Source organism: Strigops habroptila, chromosome 7 (assembly GCF_004027225.2).
Source record: "Strigops habroptila isolate Jane chromosome 7, bStrHab1.2.pri, whole genome shotgun sequence".
Lineage (NCBI taxonomy): Eukaryota > Metazoa > Chordata > Aves > Psittaciformes > Psittacidae > Strigops > Strigops habroptila.
In genome coordinates this window covers 24,179,734-24,200,244 of record NC_044283.2, presented here as the reverse complement: position 1 = coordinate 24,200,244, position 20,511 = coordinate 24,179,734, and the positions used below count along the sequence as shown (strand labels likewise).

General features: G+C 41.0%; 2 protein-coding genes across 4 annotated transcripts in view; one reads left to right on the top strand and one right to left on the bottom strand.

Annotated features, from left to right (window-relative positions):
* Window positions 1–13,596, top strand: part of RFC1 (replication factor C subunit 1) — a 42,589-nt gene extending 28,993 nt beyond the window's left edge. Inside the window, exons 13-25 of the mRNA XM_030493389.1 lie at window positions 27–423; window positions 1,246–1,355; window positions 2,931–3,045; window positions 3,505–3,593; window positions 4,639–4,776; window positions 5,182–5,277; window positions 5,447–5,545; window positions 5,977–6,131; window positions 6,258–6,375; window positions 7,316–7,461; window positions 7,921–8,134; window positions 9,221–9,412; window positions 9,991–13,596. Of these exons, the coding sequence (XP_030349249.1) occupies window positions 27–423; window positions 1,246–1,355; window positions 2,931–3,045; window positions 3,505–3,593; window positions 4,639–4,776; window positions 5,182–5,277; window positions 5,447–5,545; window positions 5,977–6,131; window positions 6,258–6,375; window positions 7,316–7,461; window positions 7,921–8,134; window positions 9,221–9,412; window positions 9,991–10,089 (1,968 nt within the window). The 3' untranslated portion in view covers window positions 10,090–13,596. The remainder of the gene's footprint in view (window positions 1–26; window positions 424–1,245; window positions 1,356–2,930; window positions 3,046–3,504; window positions 3,594–4,638; window positions 4,777–5,181; window positions 5,278–5,446; window positions 5,546–5,976; window positions 6,132–6,257; window positions 6,376–7,315; window positions 7,462–7,920; window positions 8,135–9,220; window positions 9,413–9,990) is intronic.
* Window positions 10,771–20,511, bottom strand: part of WDR19 (WD repeat domain 19) — a 42,470-nt gene continuing 32,729 nt past the window's right edge. For 2 of the 3 annotated variants that reach the window (XM_030493386.1, XM_032920091.1), the window contains 8 exons: window positions 20,319–20,415; window positions 17,999–18,123; window positions 17,262–17,343; window positions 16,493–16,643; window positions 14,274–14,397; window positions 12,599–12,675; window positions 11,885–12,005; window positions 10,771–11,103 (listed from right to left, as the gene is read on the bottom strand). In XM_030493386.1, the coding sequence (XP_030349246.1) occupies window positions 11,891–12,005; window positions 12,599–12,675; window positions 14,274–14,397; window positions 16,493–16,643; window positions 17,262–17,343; window positions 17,999–18,123; window positions 20,319–20,415 (771 nt within the window). In that variant the 3' untranslated portion in view covers window positions 10,771–11,103; window positions 11,885–11,890. Of the gene's footprint in view, window positions 11,104–11,884; window positions 12,006–12,598; window positions 12,676–14,273; window positions 14,398–16,492; window positions 16,644–17,261; window positions 17,344–17,998; window positions 18,124–18,346; window positions 18,444–20,318; window positions 20,416–20,511 lie in introns of all 3 variants that reach the window. The other variant, XR_003992443.1, reaches the window with a different exon arrangement.

Below are 20,511 nucleotides of genomic sequence, written 5' to 3'. Positions count from 1 at the left end.
CCCTTTCTTACCTTTATTTTCCTAAGGCAAAGAAAGCGGAGTCAAGACCTAAAAAGACACCACAGAAAGCTGAAGCTGGAAAGAGGAATTTTAGCCCCATCAAAAGGGAAACTGATAATAAAAAATACAAGTCTACTCCTGAAAAAGGAGATACCGTCAAACCTGCCAGGAAAGAAACCACTGCTGTGCGAAAACTTACGGACTTTAAAAGGCGCACTGAAGACAAGAAAGAAGCCCCCTGTCTGAAGGAGAACTTAGTTTCTGAGATTAATGAAGATGGGACAGGGACATTGCTATGGGTGGATAAATACAAGCCTGTATCTCTTAAGGCAGTAATTGGACAGCAGGGTGAGCAAAGCTGTGCAAATAAACTGCTCCGGTGGCTCAGAAACTGGCACAAGAATACTGCGGAAGATGAACAAGGTAACCAGCATGGTTAACTTTTCACTGTGTTCCTCCATGCCAATCACACTGATCGGTTCCCTGGACCGATATGGGCCTTTGCGATAGCAGAGCAGCTCTAGAAATCAAGAATGAGGCTGCAGCTGGATGAATTTTTAGCAGCAGTTGAGCCTGAGGTTTATTTTGTTGAAGCAGTTGTTCACTTACCGCTCCCCACACCCCAAAACAGAACAGAAAACCATGTCTTAAAATAGCCTATTGAATTATTTCTCACCAAGAGAATGTTGGCCAGCGCTAACCTGTCTGTACACATAGTGAAAATACAGGACAGCATCGTGTCTAAACTGCTGCTGTTATGTATGGGGAAGAGATGAATTGTTAAGGTCATGATTCTACCTGACATCTATGACAACTCCATGTCATGTGTAGTGTGTCATCCTATAGGCAGTTTTTTAATATGTGTAAAATAGTGTTTAAGTTTCACTTCGACCACAGTGGGATTTTTCTGTGCGGTGTGTTTGGGGTTTGGTTTAGTTTGTTTGGGTGCATGGTTTGGCTTTTATTTTGTTTTACTATTCTGTGGTTGTGAGGAAATGGCTGAAATAGTTTTATTACATTCACAGCACTCTTCCAATTTTCAGTTTAGAATCACTGCTGGTCTGAAACTAAGATGGTTTAAGCTGCTTTTCCCCACATAGCTAGGATGCAGATGTATATGATTTTTTTTGATGTTAATATCAGGCCTTAAATGAGGAAAAACTCCAGTGATGTTTGATATTTTTAGAAGTATGCAGTTTGTTTTGTAATATATACCTAGGTAAAACCTGGAATCTTCTTTTATAGCAAAGAACAGTAAAACCGGAGGCAAAGATGATGGTACTGGTTTTAAAGCAGCATTACTTTCTGGTCCACCTGGCGTTGGTAAAACTACTACAGCTTCTTTGGTTTGTAAGGTGAGTTCATATTGGCACATGTTCCCAGCATGTTTTGTTCCATATTGATTCTAAAACTGGGTACAGGTACAGTGTGCATGTGGGTATCCCCTGAATGACCAGCATCTGCCCCCAGCCTAGTTCTGCCTGCTCGAACAGGGTTACAGGTGAAAATACATGGAAGTTTAGATACCTTTATATCAGGTCTGGGGTGAGAGTATAGCAATGGGTGTCTGCATTTCTGTTATATTGAGAGGAAGCATGTCACAGCATGCTGAACAACTGAAAATGGCTTTCAAAAACTGAGCGTTCAGCACAAGCTCTACAAGTCAGAGAATATGTGAAGTGAATTTAGTGGGAGTCAAATTTAGGCAAGCGTTTTGAAAGACTTGGGCACGGCTTTTATATATCTAACAAAGATAAGTTTCCCAGACTCATTCTAAATTCAGATACTACTTTGGGATTAGGGAAGTTGACAGTACTATGTGACCATTTCTAAATCTGAATTTAGAAATCAGTTTTTCCTGACTTACTTGAACACTGTGTTCCACTAACTGTGCCATGAGAATCAGCCGAGGCCTCCATATTGTAGAAATGCCATTAAAGCTAACTTATTAATAGTGCTGTTGCAACATTTTACAGAGTATTTTTGTTCTCTGAATTACAAGAACTTTTTTAGAATATGGTATTACCAGCTTGGAAGGGTACCAAAGAACTATTGTCAGCTATCTGATCTCTGTGCTGGGAAGGAGTTTGAGCTGTACAGAACGTTTGAGTTGTACAGAGTAACTCCCAGTCTTCTGCCTTCGCCTTAAAGGTGTGTGCCCGCAAACTGGTGCTGCACCCAAAACTAGACCTGCAGAAAAAGCTGATGTGCTTACTTGGGCTCATTTCTGCAGTAGGATGGTCTTCTCTGCTCCTGGTTTCCAGCCTGGCTCTCTCACAGTTGCTTCAGGTCTTTGCAAAGCATTTCACTGTGCCCCACAGGAGCATCCACCAAAACAGGCTTGTTTAAGCTGAAAGACCAAGGCTGTGTGCCGCTCACTGCAGTGCTGGGGCATGGCCCTGGCAGGGAGTTTGCTGGTAAAGGAGTGGCTAGGTTAAGTTCTTTCAGGGACTGACATGTAGCCCAGCCCTGTTCTGAAGTGTTCAGACTGCTGGGGAAGCCATGCATTTCCTAGCTGTTAAATAGTTAAAAGCTTCTCTTTCCTTCAGCTTCTTTGTCCATAAGACTCTGATATGCAGCTGGAAAAACTACGGAGCTTAGGCAGCATTGGCTTATAGTTCTGTTTCTATCCCTGGTGGCAGTTCTGTTCATCTTCCAGAACTAAATTTGTGCTGACTTCCTCCCTGTCCCCCACCCCTCAAGTTCTCATTTGGGCATATCTGGTCCATGTGTGATTATAAATATTTTTGGAGTGCAAGAGAAGAGGAGTATAAGGGGAGAAAGGAATCAAAGCCACAAATTAGGTGTGAAAACAGTGTTGTAAGAGCTTTCTTCTGGAACAGTGGAATACTGTTACTAACCCTGTATACACGTATGCTCTTTCACTGATCTGTGTTCTCATTTTTTGTGTGGTTTTGTGTTTGGACTAGGAACTGGGGTATAGCTATGTGGAACTGAATGCCAGTGACACTCGCAGTAAGAACAGTCTGAAGGAAGTAGTTGCTGAATCACTTAACAACACCAGCATCAAAGACTTCTATTCTGGTATGTCTGTTGTTTGAAGGAGGATTTTTGTTGTGTTAAAGAGTCCGGTTACAGGAGGGACAGAACTTCCTTATTGCACAAGTGTTAGGAATTTAAGTTACTCATCACGTGGAGATCTGGTCCTAATAAGGATGGCTTCATTTAATAAGCTGTTTTATTTCAATTGTAGAATTAAATCCTGCTATTAGTAGAATAACTTGTTAATCTGCACAAATTGCCCAAGAACTCTGCAGTTGTTTTTCTGTTGCATGGGACTTGTTTCTTGGAAGATGACGTGAGGTTATAGTCACTTCTGTTCTGTGAACATAGATTCATGTGATCAAGTGGCAGATCAAGAGTTTCACATCCACCTCAGTTGTCTTAAGATAGGGTTACCTAGCCTATAAAGCATTATGTAAAACTCTAAGCAAGTCCATATTTTATTTCCATCTCATTTTTTTTGTCCATATTCATTTTCAGGCACATCCTCATCAGTTAGCGGGAAACATGTATTGATCATGGATGAAGTGGATGGTATGGCAGGCAATGAAGACAGAGGAGGGATTCAGGTGAAACTGCTATAGTTACTAGCTAATGCCATTGCTGTGAGGGCATACCATACATAGCACAAACTATTTCAAGCCACTCTGCTGTTCTCAACTCATGGTCCGTAGAAAGTCTCCGTAGAGTGCAGTTTATCTGACCTCTTTTAGAGGTCTCTCTTTGTAAGAAGAATTATGCACTAGTAGAGGGGGAAAAAGACACCTCTGTAAATGAAACCTGTAATGATGAACTTGGGTGTGTGCGCTTTTGATGTTTATTCATGGACAGGTTAATTGATCCTAAACTCTCTGTAGCTGACATCTAACTGCAGTGGGAGGTTTGTAATCTGGTTGGGGCAGTTGCTCTCTTCAGGAGGCAGTAACACTGGATAAATAATGTGGCATAGGCAGTATTATCCTTTGTTCTCCTTAGCAGCTCCAGTTTTAGCTTGTGAAGAATTCCTGTGATCACATGCAGTACTTTGACAAAAACAGATCTTTAGCTCAGATGGAGAACGTTTACATTGCAGCAGTGTGAAATTGAACTGAATTTCACCTTATTAGAGCAGGCAAAATTTGTTCTGGTAAGCCTGATAATCCTGAAGCCTCAGGGCTGAGCTCTTTGGACAGGGAAGTGCTGATCTTTTTACTTCCTGCTTCTACATTGTTTATGGCAGGGTGCAGTCAGAAAGATGTGTGCTCCCTCTGGGCACAGGCCAGGTCAAACTGGCCTTTAGACAAATGAACCTAGCTTGGTAGGTGAACAGCTCTACTCTGGGCTATTGATCTTCATTGTTTCATGAAGAACAGGCCAGGCATGATTGCTGGGAGTAGATAGTGGAAGTGAGTAGACAGCACATGTATTGCAGCTGAATAGAATAGCAAGCAGAAGAAGTAGGAGAGGGGCTGGGTTTTCACTGTGTAGAAACATGATTGTAATAGGAGTTCTATAGACTTGCACCTGTCAAGGGTCTGATTTAAGGCAGGGACTAATGCTGCTTGGTATGACATTTTATTCATTCTTGTTTTCCAAGTTATCCGATGTAATTGTTGTAATGTGTTTAAATCACAGGAGCTGATCGGTTTGATTAGACACACAAAGGTCCCCATCATCTGTATGTGTAATGATCGCAACCATCCTAAAATTCGTTCCTTGGTCCACTACTGTTTTGATCTTCGTTTTCAGAGACCTCGTCTAGAACAGATAAAGGTAAGAAGGCTGTGGCTGTGTGGCCTGCACTGAATTACCATCAGTAACTTCTGTCTTCATGTGGCAGAACTTACACAGAATTGGAAATACCACCTAAAACTTAATGGATCACCTTAGTGAGTAACTCTGCTTTTCAAAATGGGTTGTCTGAGTTTTTCTTCCCAAAGAATGAAGTATCCCAAAGCCTTTCACATTTTAGAAGTCTATCTTAAATACATCCAAAAATAGCTTTTTGTGCTTTTTTTACACCAGTGACAAGGGATGACTTATGTTTGAGAGAAAATTTAAATTATATGTGCTTTAAAACTTAGAGGAGTGTGATAATGCTCTTTCGTAGAGGTGTCAGTGTGTTCTGTAGGGGGAAGACCTCATAGGAAATCTCTAATGTCAGTGTATGTATTGCAGGGTGCCATGATGTCTATAGCATTTAAAGAAGGCTTAAAAATTCCACCACCTGCTATGCAAGAGATAATCCTGGCAGCAAATCAGGACATCAGACAGGTCAGTGCCAATTTAAGCATCAGTGTCCATCAGACAGCACCTCATATACGCGTCCTTGACTTCAGCATAGTATTTGAACAGTATTATTATTTTTATGTATAGAGATGAGACTTTTTTCTGCTTGAGTCTTCCATTTAAATGCTACCAAACTGTAAATTTTGTTCTTTAGGTTTTACATAATCTTAATATGTGGTGTGCAAAAGATAAATCATTGACTTACGATGAGGCTAAAACTGATGCCAGCAGAGCCAAGAAGGATATCAAACTGGTAAGTGTAAAATACTGGATTGGCTTTTACTATCATATATTCTAATATAATCACTAGGCTTTATAAGCATCTTCTAAAGCACAACAGCCTAGATGCAGGGAGCTGTCCAATTTGCCACAGACAGGTGAAAAACAGTAAATCCAGGATGAGTATATATTTTGATGTTGGTCTCTTATGTAAGATGCAACTATGAAGCTCATACTTCTCATTCTAAGCCCTACATTTTGGAGATCATTCTCTTAATATCAGAAGTAAAATAATTCTCAAAACTGGTGAAGTGCTAGGAAGGAAATACTGAACATTGAATTTGTACTGATGAGTCTGGGTATTGTTGGGTACCATCACTAAAGTACTTTCATTGATATTGTGATGTGTCTTATTGTTTGTGTTGACCTGCAACCCACTGACTTTGTGAAATATCGTTTACTTAGGGCCCTTTTGACGTTGTCCGGAAGGTTTTTGCTGCTGGAGGCGAGGCTTCTCGTATGTCTCTCATAGACAAATTGGATCTTTTCTTCCATGATTATTCCCTAGCACCTCTTTTTGTCCAAGAGAACTATGTACATGTGAAACCGGCTGCTGCTGGGTGAGTTGTTCCGTACCCTAAATTGACACAGGCTTTTGTGTCGGAGTGTAAAACTAGACTACAACCTCTCTTTATGTATTTCTGGTTTGTAATACAGTCAACTTGGGGTGGGTTTTTTTTCTCCAGAGGAAATCTGAAAAAGCACTTGGTGCTCTTGAGTAGAGCAGCTGATAGTATCTGTGATGGTGATATAGTGGACAGACAGATTCGTAGCAAGCAAAACTGGAATCTTCTTCCAACACAGGTGAGCCCTTAACACTCATTTTATGTCCTTTATGGGTGTCCAGTGTAAAAGACTGATCTGTTGAAGTTGATGCTTCGGTATAATTTTTATGACCTCTGAAGTTCATGCTTCCATGCAGTATTCTCTGTGTTGCTGGTGAGAGCAGTTTCCCGTATTCATATTGTTGAACCCACACTGTATCTAGAGATGAAGTCTTCTGAGACTTCAAAAAGTTTGTCCCATTGTTTGGAAGCACAGGAGCACATGGCACACACCACTTGTGATATGCAGCTATGAGCCTACTCTGTTTTACGTGCTTCCTATCCCAGCCCCTCCCAAAGCGCTATCCCAGGCTGGTATCTCTCCCAAAGCACAAAGGACTGAAGCTTCGTCACTGTACTCTTCAGTGATCACTGAAACATTGACAAGTCTTGTGATTAAAGGATTATGACTGGCACCAGAGAATGTACCGTAGATTAAGTTGGAAGGGATCTCTGGAGTTCTAGTTCACCCCCTGCTTAGCGCAGGTACAGACAAGTTGCTTAGGAACTTGCCTGGCTGAGTTTGTGTAGATTCCTGGTGTTCTTCAGAAATGTCTCCTTCAGCACGTCTGTCTGTTGGAGATGACAGCAGTTGTTTGTGTGGTCAGCTGGCTGGCTGCACTCTAAACTGGATGTGAGAAACACAGGTGTGCTTTTTGAATGGCTTTTAAAACAGAGATAACTTCACAGATATTTTAGAGCATGGTAACAAACAGGACGGTACAAGAGATGAAGTTGTACCCTAAGAGGGGTTGAAGAGAAACAAGCAACCAAGAAAGAGTTCTCTTAAAATAAGCTATTTCCACTGTGGAACTGTACTGATGACTCCCATTTCATGTGGACAAGTGGGGTTGTATGTCATAGTGCCAGTGAGAGTAATTCACTGTGGTTTGAGTTGGGCATGTCTCTTACTTTTTCAGGCTATTTATGCCAGTGTTCTCCCAGGGGAGCTGATGAGAGGTTCCATGTCCCAGTTTCCTGTCTTTCCCAGCTGGCTGGGGAAATTTTCATCCACGGGTAAACACGATCGTATCATTCAAGAACTGGGAATGCACATGAGTCTCAGGTAATACCGACCTTCTTCTGGTTTATATCAAATATATGTTATATATTTAGTTCTTCTCTAGTTCGTTACCTGCCATTAATTCCTTGCTGTGCTTGGTACAAACTTAATGTACAATCTGTGAATATGCTTCTGTGTTGCTGGTGACATTTTTCTTAGTGCTTAATCTGGTCAACAGTCAGACTGCAAATGCTTTTAGTAATGTCAGCAGCACTGTGACTCCCCTCTGCCCTGAAATTGTTGTTTCTCAGCCAGGGATGTGTTTCCGCAGGCTGGTGTTTGAATACCTCGTGTCTGTTATCCCTAGTTGCAGGTATGGCAGGAGTGGCACAGTACCACTTGCAGTTAGCTCTCAAGGCAGCTCATTGTCTATTTGCTGAGGGCCTTACCTACAGGTTGCTTGTGTTTAGAAGTGAGTTGTGGTGGTGTACACATTCACTTACTACTTTTAATTTGACAAAGAACCCAGACGGGCAAGAGGACAGTAAATATGGAGTATTTGTCATATTTGCGAGATGCGCTTGTCCAGCCCTTGAAAGACTTTGGAGCAGATGGTGTGCAGCAAGCTATAACCTTCATGGACTCTTACTGCTTGATGAAAGAAGATATTGAAAATATCATGGAAATAAGCATGTGGGGAGGCAAACTCAGTCCCTTCTCAAAGCTGGATCCCAAGGTAAAACTCACTAGTGAATTTCTTTTTCTTTGGTGTCTTCAAAAAGAAATCATAGAATAATAGCCGTGGTATGGATGTGCTCCTGAAAGGCTGAAGTAGGTGCAGCTGCTTAATATCTGTAACCTAATGAATGGTATTATTTGCAAATCAGCTTTAAATCAGTAAAACATACTACTAGAGGTTCAGAGGTATTTGTAAAAAATAGGCCTGCTTCATTCAGGAGTCTTATACCTGTTGTTCCTGGTGTAAAGGAGTGCTGGGAGCCAGCTGTGTCTGGGGCATAGAAGTGGAACCCAGAAGGAACAGGGAAAGCTGGTACCTTTCTACAAGTGAGCCCCTGGCTATAAGCTGTATCACCCCTTCTGCACAGCACAGCGCTGCCTTTCTCACCAGTGCACGAAGGAGGAAGGATGCACCACATTTGTCATGGTGTGGGTGCTGAATCAGGAGCCTGGCTTGCGGCTTGTATCTCTCACAGTCCAGACAGACTGAGCTGCCCAGCCTGGGGGGAATTGTGTGGTGCCCCTCCAGTATCCAGCTAGTCCACTCCACTGGCTGTGACCTCACCTGGTGCAAGGTGAGCTTAAGCTTAAGTCCCTGCTACGGACTAGGCAGGTGTGAGAGCTGAGCCATAGTCTCCCCCATCCCAGGTCAAGTCTTCAGGGAAAGAGAAGGATCTTCTCTATTGTAACTAAAGCTGTGGTACTGTTGGGTACTTGTCCCTTGTCTGAATATGCTGCTCCAGCATGGCAGGTGTCCAGTGCTGCTGATGGTGCTTTGGTGTGTGTGACTTGGATAAGGGGGCAGCAGAACAACAGTGCTGAAATTACTGGAGGACTAAGCAAGAAGCATCTGAAGATGCATGCTCTATCTGAGGATTATGTGGGACTCACTTAAAATGAGCCTTCATCATACAGCTCTTAGATGCTATGTGCTTAGTGCTTTCGAGGTAGTGTCCTCTTCTATGTATCTTTGGTCACATCTTCCCTAAGGAAAGATGATGTGGAATCTCTGGCTAAGATTTAGTTAGCTAACAATCTGCAGTTCCTAAGCTGATGCTCACAGTGTTTCCTTCCAACCTCACAGGTCAAAGCAGCCTTTACACGTGCTTACAACAGAGAGGCACATCTGACTCCATATTCACTTAATTCTGTCAAGACATCTAGAAGGCAGTCGGGATCTGTGTCCACCTTAGAAATGAATGAAGACTTGAATGTGGAAGAGATCCAATCTGATGAGGATGACCCAGATACTGTTGACAGTGATGCAATGATTAAGGTGACTTAGTTTGTACAGTGTAAAATTACCCCACTGAACTGTTTTTTTTTGCTTTTAGTTACATTTCTAGGACTTGGAACATCATCTGAATGAAGAGGGGGGAAAACCATTATAGTAGATACTGAATACATCATCTCTCAACTTTTAAATTCTTAACTAGTGACAGTGTGAAAAAGTCTTCTTTCCATCCATTGCCTTCAGCTTGAATGTTGGTCCAAAGTGAGATGTCACTGAGAATTCATGACTACTGCACCCAGTTCCAAAATTTATTAGTATTTTAAGTGCTGGTTGGGATGGTGCCATTGGTACGGAGCAGCCACAGGCCTCTGCATGTGGTTATCCCAGCCAACAGTTCCAGTAATGCCCTTTGTATCTGGCACGTATTGCCAAATCGGGGAGCTGTGGTCAGCTGGCAGGACTGAATATTGCAGAATCTGTACACCCCGTAGCATTTAAACATCATACCCAAAAGGGGAGGGGAAGGAAAGAGTGTTTTCTTTTACCACTGACACATTTTGACTCATGCTTTTGTCAGGTTGCAGTTGAATTTTAAACTGACTGTGTATTCTGTTTTACAGCAAAAAAAGGTGAAGCAGTCTTCCAAGCTGCCAAAAAGAGAGAAAAATGAAGAAACGACAAAAAAAGAAGGGAAAAGAAAAGAGAAAACAAGACATTAAACAGTATAAAATCTTGCTCTGGATGCAGTTTTGTTTATCTGACTTGTGGCAGGACCATGACACGTATCCAGTGCTGGAGCTGGGAAGGTACAACCCATGTGTTGAAAATGCTCCTCTTATAGAGGTGATGTAACTACCGTACTCTGGCACTGTGCTGTGTGGTACTCACTCCTAACATGCTTCAACATTACAAGCTATATAAAAAGCCTGTGCAGCAGACACTGGGGTGCATGAACAGGACAAAACCGCGACCCTTAGTTATGCGGCATCTATGCTGAGTCTTCCCTAGGACTTCTCTACCTTTGTTTGTTGTTGGTTTTTTTAATAACAAATCCCCTGATGTTATGTGGGGAACTCTTGTAAATGATGCAACACCCCAGCACTCCTCCCCCCCCAATGGTGTATTTGTACATTATAGAAATTAAGCAGAGTATAAAATGACAATAAAATGTTTCACGGGAGTCTTTTAAAGCTTTGGTTAAGTTCATGGAGCGTTCTGTCTTGCCCACTCTTTTCTTCAGGGTTTTGGCTTTCCTTCACATACAGGATGTGGTGTTCTTCTCCTACGACTTCCCTTTGTTCAGTTAGAAGCACAGAAAAGCAGTGAGGGATTTAGTTCCAAAACAGGAGGAGCCTATGCTTGTATGAGTTGTATCTTTAATCACAACCAGAAAAGAATACTTAAAGTAAGAAATGTTTAATAGAAAATAGTCATAAAAGTTCAGTTCAGAGCTGATGTTGAAGAGAGAACACTTGGGGGTTTTGCCACTCACATACCACAGAATGCTCCTTGGTTTGTCTCTGGTGCAGATAAAATGCAAATTTGGCTTGGTAAGAATTATTATCAATTTTATTACTATAACAAATCAAAGTACAAAATTTATCAAAAGCTAAATATTTACAGGCTATCACAAAATAAAGTGACATGTGGTTGCTACTAAATTCTAGTAGGGAAGAGATGTGTGATGCAGTGATGGAGCTTTCCTTGTTGCTTGCCAGACAACACATGTAGTTCTGAAAGAAAACAGAGGTGATCGGTCAGACTGTGATAGCAAACAACAGTTTTCTTAGACTCGGGGGAGGAGTTTATTATTGTGTATATAATTTGTAGTATCACTTGTGCATTACTTTGGCTAAGTTTTCACACACTGTGTTTGCCTTCAAGTGTTAAAATTAATGAGGAATTTCTTTAACTCCTTTTCAGTTACCATTTCTTTAACTAAAAGTGCAGCCTTGGATCAAAGTGTGTGGTATATACAGAGCAGTGGTGTCATTTTTCATTCTCTGAAATACAAGTATTTCCAGGCAATACTGTGTTGCTGTTACCCTGTGATTATATTCTTATATTGTTAAACACAGAAGCTGAGATCATGTAACCTGCATTTTAGATTTGCTCCTTCCAGTTAGCATCTCTTCCTACACTTAAACACTTGTCTGTAGCTCTGCAGAAGGATTTGATGCTGCCGAGATCTCCAGACTCTTCTCCCTGCTGCTAAAGCCCAGCTGGTATTCAGGACAAACACGCCACAGATGATAACATGATCACAGAGGTAAAGTGGTTTAAAGCCTCAGAACTGGAATGATTTAACAACCAGGTTAGTTGCAGTAGCAAAACCTGCTGGTGTTTGTATGTCTGAGGGCAAGTAGGCGATACAGCTGGGTCTCTGGTATCCAAGGCACAGACCCAGGCTGTAAGTTAGATCCCTAAACATTGTATTTCCCTTGCTGAAACACTCCCCATGCCCTCTAGAATGAGCCCTGTTAAGTATAAAAAAGTACAGGCTCTAGCACATACCTGAATTTATTGGTCCCCATCTTCTGGTGTGAGGTACTGTGTACAATCATTTATTTTCTTAAGATGAGCAACATCAATCCTTTCAGAACACATTGGACATGTGTTTTCAGTCTCTAACATGCTGTTTCAAAAGAAGGGTGATGGGTCAGATGAGAATTCTAACATTTTTCAAAGGAAGAGCTGGGCCTGAGGCAGAAAGCACAGAGCAGAGTTCTGGCCTGTGCTATGTAACAACTACAGGCCAGAGCAATAACAATTAGAACAACAGAGAAGCCTGGGCTAGAACATGAAGTTTCTGCAGCTTCACAGTTCTGGCATCTGAACAAGAGCTATCCTGTCCCATTCCCCCATGGGTGATTATGAGGGATGAGAGGTTGTTGGTGCCTTAGTTTGCACCAGTACTGTGTATATTTGGTTTGGTTTTGGTGACTGCTGCTGTGCCTATGTTCCCCCTTCCCCACATCAGGTTCTCTTCCTGGCAGAAGCTGAGAACTTGCGCAAGCGCGTCCATCTCTGGTAGAATTCTTTACTGCAGTTCTTGGTCCACTTTGAAATGATGTTCTCTATGTTACGTGAAACTACGAAGTAAAGGGATGCCTCTTCCACCCCAACCCAGCTATTATGTGTTTTTAGTACCAAATGAGGCAGTTTGCTGCTAAAATAAGACCAAACGTTGGAGTCCTGCAGTAGAAAAAAAAAAATATCTCAACTTACTTTTTGAATTCTGAATAGAGGGCAGGGAAGTGACAGTGCGGGCACACTGTCCAGTCATCTCGGACCATGTGGCGACCCTGCAGGCAAAAGCCACAAGTAATTAAAAGGCACTGGCTGCCCTAGCACCTGGGCATTTAGTTTTGTACCCGTTACTGTGGAAAAGTCTCAGCAACCGAGTTCTAAATATCTTGAGGAGTTAAAACCCCAAATGATGTTAGTGGTGTTGGATTCCTGTGTAAAGTCTGTAATGAGAAAGCAGCTCTCGGTGAGATGGTGTTCTCACGGTAATCTGCATTCCTCTCAAAAAAAAAAAAAAGAAATCTAGGAGTGTGTTGAATCACAACTTCTAAAATTATTTGTTTAGCAATTCTAGAATGTCACCTGTAGATCTGTGTCTAAAGTTGCACAGAAATTACTGGGATTCCTGGTGTTGCATATGATGAAAGCCCTGCAGCTGCATCACCTGAGCCCAGGAGGTCATTTTTAGCAGTCACAGTTGTGAGCAGAGCGAGTGCCTGGTACTTGCCTCTTCAAGCAGCCATGATTCCTTGTCTGGGGTATGGTTTACTGATTTGCTTTTGATAGAAAGAATTCATATGTACCTTTTCAATACTATAGAAACACAACTGCACCTTAAACTGTATGTAGAGATTTATGCTCTAGTACAATATGCAATGTAGACTGTTGACACTGACTCTCATAACATGTTTGAAAATGCTGCATTCCTAATGATGTTACCAATACCTGTGATGCTAATGAGCTATAATAACCAAGCTGGAGCCTAAATAAATGGTGTGAAATACAGATGAATATGTACATCATTTGGCTCATAAAGCTGTGTTTAAAAGCCTTGAATTTTTTCCTGAAGATAATACTTCTAAAATATACTGGTTATCTTATTCTGCTAAAACAAGAGTAATGAAAAATAGATAATTGCTCCTGCTCTTTCTTTTTGTAAGACTTAATTCCTTAGTTTTAATAAAGAATGTTAACTCCAACACTGGATTCCTGCTCAAGTAAATCCTTCCCCCCCCCCCCCCCCCCCCCGGTGATTCTAGCGTGACACTTGAACCTAATAGGAATAGTGTTAACTCTACAGTAGCTAACCTCAGGTGAGAGATTTTGTACTCATGCTGGTACCAGTAGGATGCATGGCTCTTCCAGTGGGAAGGGTACCCCACTCGCACCTTTCCAGTATGCTCTAAAATATCCTGAAACAAAAATGTTAAACTTCTCCTTTCTGTAAGGAAGGACCACTACTATGAGAAATGCTGAGGTCAGTGGCTGAACCATTTCTTAACCTTGGAAGTAAGTGCCAAAAATTCTGCTACATTCTGGGTATTCCCCCAAACAGGTTTTGAAGTGGTGTGGTTGTGGGTGTGTTTTGTTTATCTGAAGTGTTGGCAGCCTCAAGTTCAGGGCAGGAGAGCTGTGCCCTCCACAAGCCTCCTGCACATGGAAGAAGAAAGGGAAGCTTCCACCCCTGCTGTTAATGCTCTGAGCACTGGACCATGCAAGCAAAGGCAGGCAGCAGCCACACAATTCTGTCTAACCACAAAACCATCATCTAGCTTGAATTTGCCAGCAAGCTTTGGTCAGATGACCTTATTTTTAGAAGGAAAGAGCAGCTTTGCATTCTTGCTCACGCTGCAGAGATGTGGCAGATGATACTCACAGTTGCAATACAGTATGGGAGATTGTTCTTGCAGCTGGGACACAGAAGTTCACACTCTGGGAGCTGGAATGCACAGTAGGGACAGGCTGTTGTTGGCTCTTCTGTCGCTGTTGTGCTTGGATGTCTAGAAGAAAGGTACGAACATGGATAAAAACCTCAAGTGCTTTGAACTTGACCAAAGATGTTTTACAATGCCTTTAAGATTTAACAAGTGTTTTAGGTAACCTTTGAGTTAGTTGCGGAGCTGCCAGTTCTTATGTTATATTCTACCAGGTAATTCCTTTTAACTATCAGCCAAGCTTCACCATAGTTATGTAAACTCAGAAATAGGTAATTTTCCATCTAATTTGAAACTACACAACCTTTTTAAAGCTATAATGGGTCATAATACTTCAAAAGCTTTTGATACTCATGTATAAAGCATAAAGCTACGGTTTCTCTATTTCAGTGTTTTTCTGTGGCAGGAGTGACCACAAAGAATTGAAGTAACAAGAAATAAAACAGGCATCTGGGTAGGACTGAACAGGTTGTAACACTGCCTTTCCCAGGCTTGTGTTCATCCCTGTGTCTCTCGGAGTGACGGTCCTGATCCAGACGTGACAGCACCTGGGTTAAGGGTTGGACCTTTTTTCAGATTTCTTATGTGACCTTAACTTTCAATCATTTATGGAACATTTATAGACAAAGAGCTTAGATTCACTTTTAGCATATTTTCCAGTGAAGAGGATCCTTCCTAATGTTTAGCCTAGCAACCTTGGATAGCATTAGGTGGCTGCCTTAATTACACTGATACTTTGTAGAAAGCCTAATTTCTCATTTTATTAGCCTGGGCATGTATCCCTTGCAATCTGAGGTATGAATAAACCTGTTTCATAGATTAAGAATGAGTCAACATGGCTTTTAGCACTGATGTTGTATTTTAGAAGCTTAAGGGAATGTTCTGGAAGTATTAACAAGCAGGTACTAGGGAAGAACTTTGCATTAATTAAGTAGTTCAAAGGTAGTAAATGGAATAGGATAAGAGTTCTCAAAGTACACAGCTGTGGTAACCCACTGCTGTTCTGTATGATCATAACATGCAAGTGAAATTAATGTGATGATACCACAGCTTATATGTAATACTCAGACTGATGCCAGAACAACTTTGTGACAAGAAAATACAAGACCTGTTGGAAAAAAGTTTCCATGTATAAGATGATGGGCTCTGAACTGCTGTGGCTTAGGAACAGGATCTTCAATTACAATATATGCTACAAAACAATCAGCTTGCTTTAAAAACATGTTTGTTAGTCCTGCCTCTTAACCTTTTCAGAGAAAAGCTGTAAGGATCAGTATCCATAAAGGAACAGCTGTGCAAGCTAGGACTCTTCAGGTCCTGAAAACACAAGACTGATTATCAATAGAGGAGGAACAAGAAAAAAGAGGTCTATAAAATCCTAAGTGACACAGAGAAGGCTAGACCTCCTCCAAGAGGAAAACTACAAGGCATCACATTAAAGTAGCTTGGGACCAGTCTTGACACAATGGAACTTCTTGTCAGGGGAGTCGCCTGTTGCTGAAAATGTACATGGCTTCAAGCAGGGAGACTGGATAAGCTCATAGAGAGCTTAGAGACTTAATAAATACCTAAAACACCCATAGGGGGTCAGCACATCCCTGAGCCTCAAAATGGTCAGAGGCTAGCAGACTAAATAAGAAAAATATTATGTATGCTTTTATACACTCACCCATGTTTCCTCCCCTGGCAGAAAATACTGGCTAGGACCTATGAAGTTCAGAGGAGGAGGAAAATGTAAATAATTCATCTATTTTAACTGTCCTTCCATTCATGTATATTTTAGCCACTTGGTCAGCAGTTTAAAAGTCACAGAAGAGCACATACTGCTGATGCTGCAGCAGCCAACAGTTCATAGGTACATTCCTGGCAACTAAAGCTGTGTGGCTGCACTTAATGTCTGTAAGGACAAAATGGAAAATAGTACTGCTGGTTAGGAAGCATTTTACATGCATGTTGCCTTTAAGGTTTATCACCTCCAAGGGAACAGAAGAACCTTTCATTTTCAGAGAAGGGGGGAATGGTTCTTAGCCTTCCAAATTTGAGACAGTGAAATAATAATGAACACAGGATAAAGCCTGCAGGATATGAGCAAAAATAACATCACAGATAGATAAAGCCTTGATATTGTGTACATTTGAAAGTACAGTTGAACACTGCTCACCTGACCACTGCTTCAATTTTCTTTTTGTATTTAAGGTCTATTTTATTGCGATACTCCGGTCTCATCAGCATAGCAGCAAAACTGAAGGCTGAGTTCTTCAGTCCTGCTCTGTGACACTCGATTACAACTGAAGTCAAAATTTGTACAATATCTGTAACAGAAAGAGTTATGTCAAATCTTTATTTATTTATTTACCAACATTAACATTGAAAGCCTTTGAGCTAATGCAGCTAAAAAGGTACTAATGAAAAAATGACAGTATTTTTCTTCCTCATGATACACAGTTGCACAATTTGTGCAATTCCTGTAACTATACACAAGAAAATCATGGCTTCACCTTTCTTTGCATTCCTGAAGCTCAGCATGGCACCAGGCATGTTTTGATGATAACAATTTCTTGCAGATCTGGTCTGCACCATTTAAAATCTACATTTTAGTCTACATTTTCCATGTACCCAAAAAGTATTTTCAAGAGAAGATTGATTCAAATTTTGTGATGAAGTCACAAAACCAATCAGTTGGTTACACACGGTCCTGAGACCCTGGGTGTGGGTTTGCGTTAAGCAGCTCAGGCCTGCAGTTATGGTGGGCAAGGACAGATGGGGGGCCTATGGCAAAGAGCTGTCCTGGGGAGGATGGCAGAGCACACTGTGTATTTGCACTGTTGTGTGCCTTACAGGATCACAGAGGGAGAATGCCCCTTCTAATGCAATGGTTAATGAATTCTCCTGCAGAGCACAGCATGCCCGGCTACGCTGATGGCACTTACGTGATGGGAACTTGCTGATGTTGTTGGCTACACGTATAAGCATACGTGCTCCCTTCATGTGATCACCACGTTTGATGTGAGTCTGGAATACAACAAACAGCGAATTAACTGTGACTGTTAGCGAGTCATTCCCACGGCCCACTCCTGGCGTTCATCCTTCTGGGATGCAAGCTCCCAGCTCTCTCAAGAAACTGAGCAGAGGTGTACCGTGCACTGGAGAAAGGACCAGGCACTCTGTAGAGAGGAAAGACGCTCTTTCCCACAACAGTCTTTCTGGCCTTCAGCCCCACTATGTGCCTGCTCTTGCCTCACTGCTGGCAGAGAGGGAGGCCAGAAGCTGGCTGTCGGCTGAATGGACAGCCTGGTGGGCCACAGGTTAGCTACCAGAAATCATCTGAGCACCCCCTGGTTGCAATTATCTGCTTATGGATAATAATAAATAACAATAAGAATCTTGCACTATGAGCATAACATTCGTAAGTACGAATGCAAAAGAAATACAGGAAGTCATATGTGGGTTTTTAATTATTCAGTATTTAAAAAATGATATGCCAATCAAAGAGGGAAACCCAACTATGGATTATATCCTGAAGCTTGCTGTTAACCTTCACTTGGATTCTGTGATACAACCTATATGACAATGTGATTTATGTATACAGAGCATCTGTATGTACAGCTCAATAAATCAGAGACTGTGCGACTTACTTACACATAAATTCAGTTTCTCAATTCGTTACCTTTGCTAACATGTAGCTGTGTAGAATCATAAGGTTTGTAGCCATCTCAGAAGGGATTTTAATCTTCTGTGTCTTTAACTCTGAATACATGCTGAAGAGAACATCATGTGCGTTTCGGTAGTTTCCTTACAAAAAAAAAAAACAAAAAAACAAAAAAACAATGAGCAGGAAATGTCATTTTTCGTAACAATTTCTTTACCAATGACACACATGGAAGCTGAACAGGAAGTTAAGTTGATTCTCAGAGCAAAACCTTTGCATGGCAATTTCTTTCAAAAGCAGTTGCTTGTCACAGTATCCTGAACAGTATCAGCCAGGGAGTTAAATAAGAAAAACAATTACACTTACAGAATTTAGCTAAACATTAGGAAAATACGTATGTGGATGACCATTCCATATAATGAACCTTCAAAAATAGAAGATGCTGTACCAATGCATTGTTCCACTATAAAGAGGAGAAAAGATATTTTTAGAGATGTTACATCTTTTTGTTCTTCAGTGCCAGATATTCAAAAGCTGTTGTTTAAATGTTAATTTAACATACATACTTTATTAGCTTTGGCAACTCTTCGCCTCTGCAACCAAACAAACCTAAAACTTTTCTCTAAAAATTTAGAGAACTAAAATGTGAATATTCATAAAACAGAATCATAGAATGGTTTGGGTTGGAAAGGACCTTAAGATCATCTGCTTCTAACTCCTCTGCCATGGGGGGTGAATATTAATTCACTAGATTACACTGCTTCAAGGATACTATCAAGGCTTGTCCAGAAACCACACACCATCTTACTAAATTATCAGTGCTGCTGAAAACAACCTGTGTTTCATATGGTTACTCTGCTCCTGGCTCCTTGTTTGTTCTTGCTTTGTTTTGGTTTATTTTTGTTTGTTTGGGTTTTTTGTGCGTGTTTGGGTTTTTTGTTTTCATTGTTAGAGTACAAGGAGTCATACTCTCTGCAGCTGGAGGCATTTAAAGGACATTTCAGATTCAGTTATTTCAGCAAACTTTTTTCCTCTATTGGCAAACGGTTTTACTCTACAGAGCAGTTTGTTATGTGTCATTATACACTACAATTGAATCAACCTGTGGGGAATCTGTGTGAGGCAGCTGAGTATCAGGCCAGAATTAGCTGCTGGAAAACAACATTAATTTTGCATGCTCTGTTCCTGACTCTCTGGTTAGTCTTAACATCATGTGATTACAGAAATCCAGCTTAAACTGCACATAAAATGGCATACCCGGAGGAAAATACCAAACAGTATAACTTAAATATTATTTTTAAAATGGCCTTTTAAGTAAAAACAAACTACATTGGTGTAAACTTCAGAATCAAACTCACTGACATCTCCTGAAGGAAGAGGGGGACAATTTAAAACTGTGAAACAGTTACTGCAAGACTGGTGATTTTAATGAAAAAAATATTGTGCTTATTAATCCCGGGTGGCAGAACATGTCTATACTTAGGGAATATAAAATACAGCGTGGGATACTACTTTTTAGATAAAAGTTTTCAGATTCAGAGAAGCTGGTAAATACTTTTTATATATTTATATTTTAAACCCTTGAGCATTTATATTTCCTGCTTACATAATCAGCACAAATGCGTTACTCACTGCTATGAGGAATTGGGAGATCATGCTTGCCAAGGGGTTAGAGATTCTCCATTCCCTGGCCCAGTGCTGAGCAGCAGTCCATAAAAGTTAATTTGCCTGGCTGTTCCCGACGCTGCTGTTTTCCCTTTACAGATATTTTTCATAACTTACTTGGAATGAAAAGCAAGCAGTGTTATGGTAGGGCTGTTGCCATGGCTGCAAAGGAGCACGACTAATGGAGGCAATAGCTATTTTGCTTCTAGTCCTGTCTCCTCTTATTACTTTTTTCTGTGTCTAACTTCAGCTACCTACTACAGGGGAAAACAAGGCTTAAGTAAGCAGGTGTCTGATCCTTCAACAGAAATCATCTCCTGTGAACCTCTCCCACTGGAAAAAAATCACATTCAGAGGATCAGTATCCAAGTTGGAAACTGCATGTAGAAACTGCAGCTATAAGACCTGTGATATACAGAAAAGTAAAGTTGCAGGCAATCTTAGTGACTATGTTTACTTGAATATAATAAGGAATGCAGGTATTTTCCACAGTTTCTTTTCTTCCAATATTTAATATACAGGTATAAGTCCCAAACTTTTCACTAAAACTACTTCAAATTAAGCTTGAATATAATTGTCTTCTCTAATTATAATCCTATATAAATAAAAGTACCTCAAGTACTGCAAGGATGTAGTGTCAGAGATGCTGTCACATCAGAGAAAATGGACTTACCTGAACACTGCTCCTCCCTGGCAATTATTATAGCAGTTCTGGCAGCCTCCTTGTATTGCTTCAGTGCCATGTATAAGTGGAATAGGTACTTGGCATCCTTAATTAAATCATACAAAAGCAATTAATACTGATTGAATACATACTGCTCTGTTCTCTTTCTTTACTTATCCCACATTCTTTACCCTGCATTTCT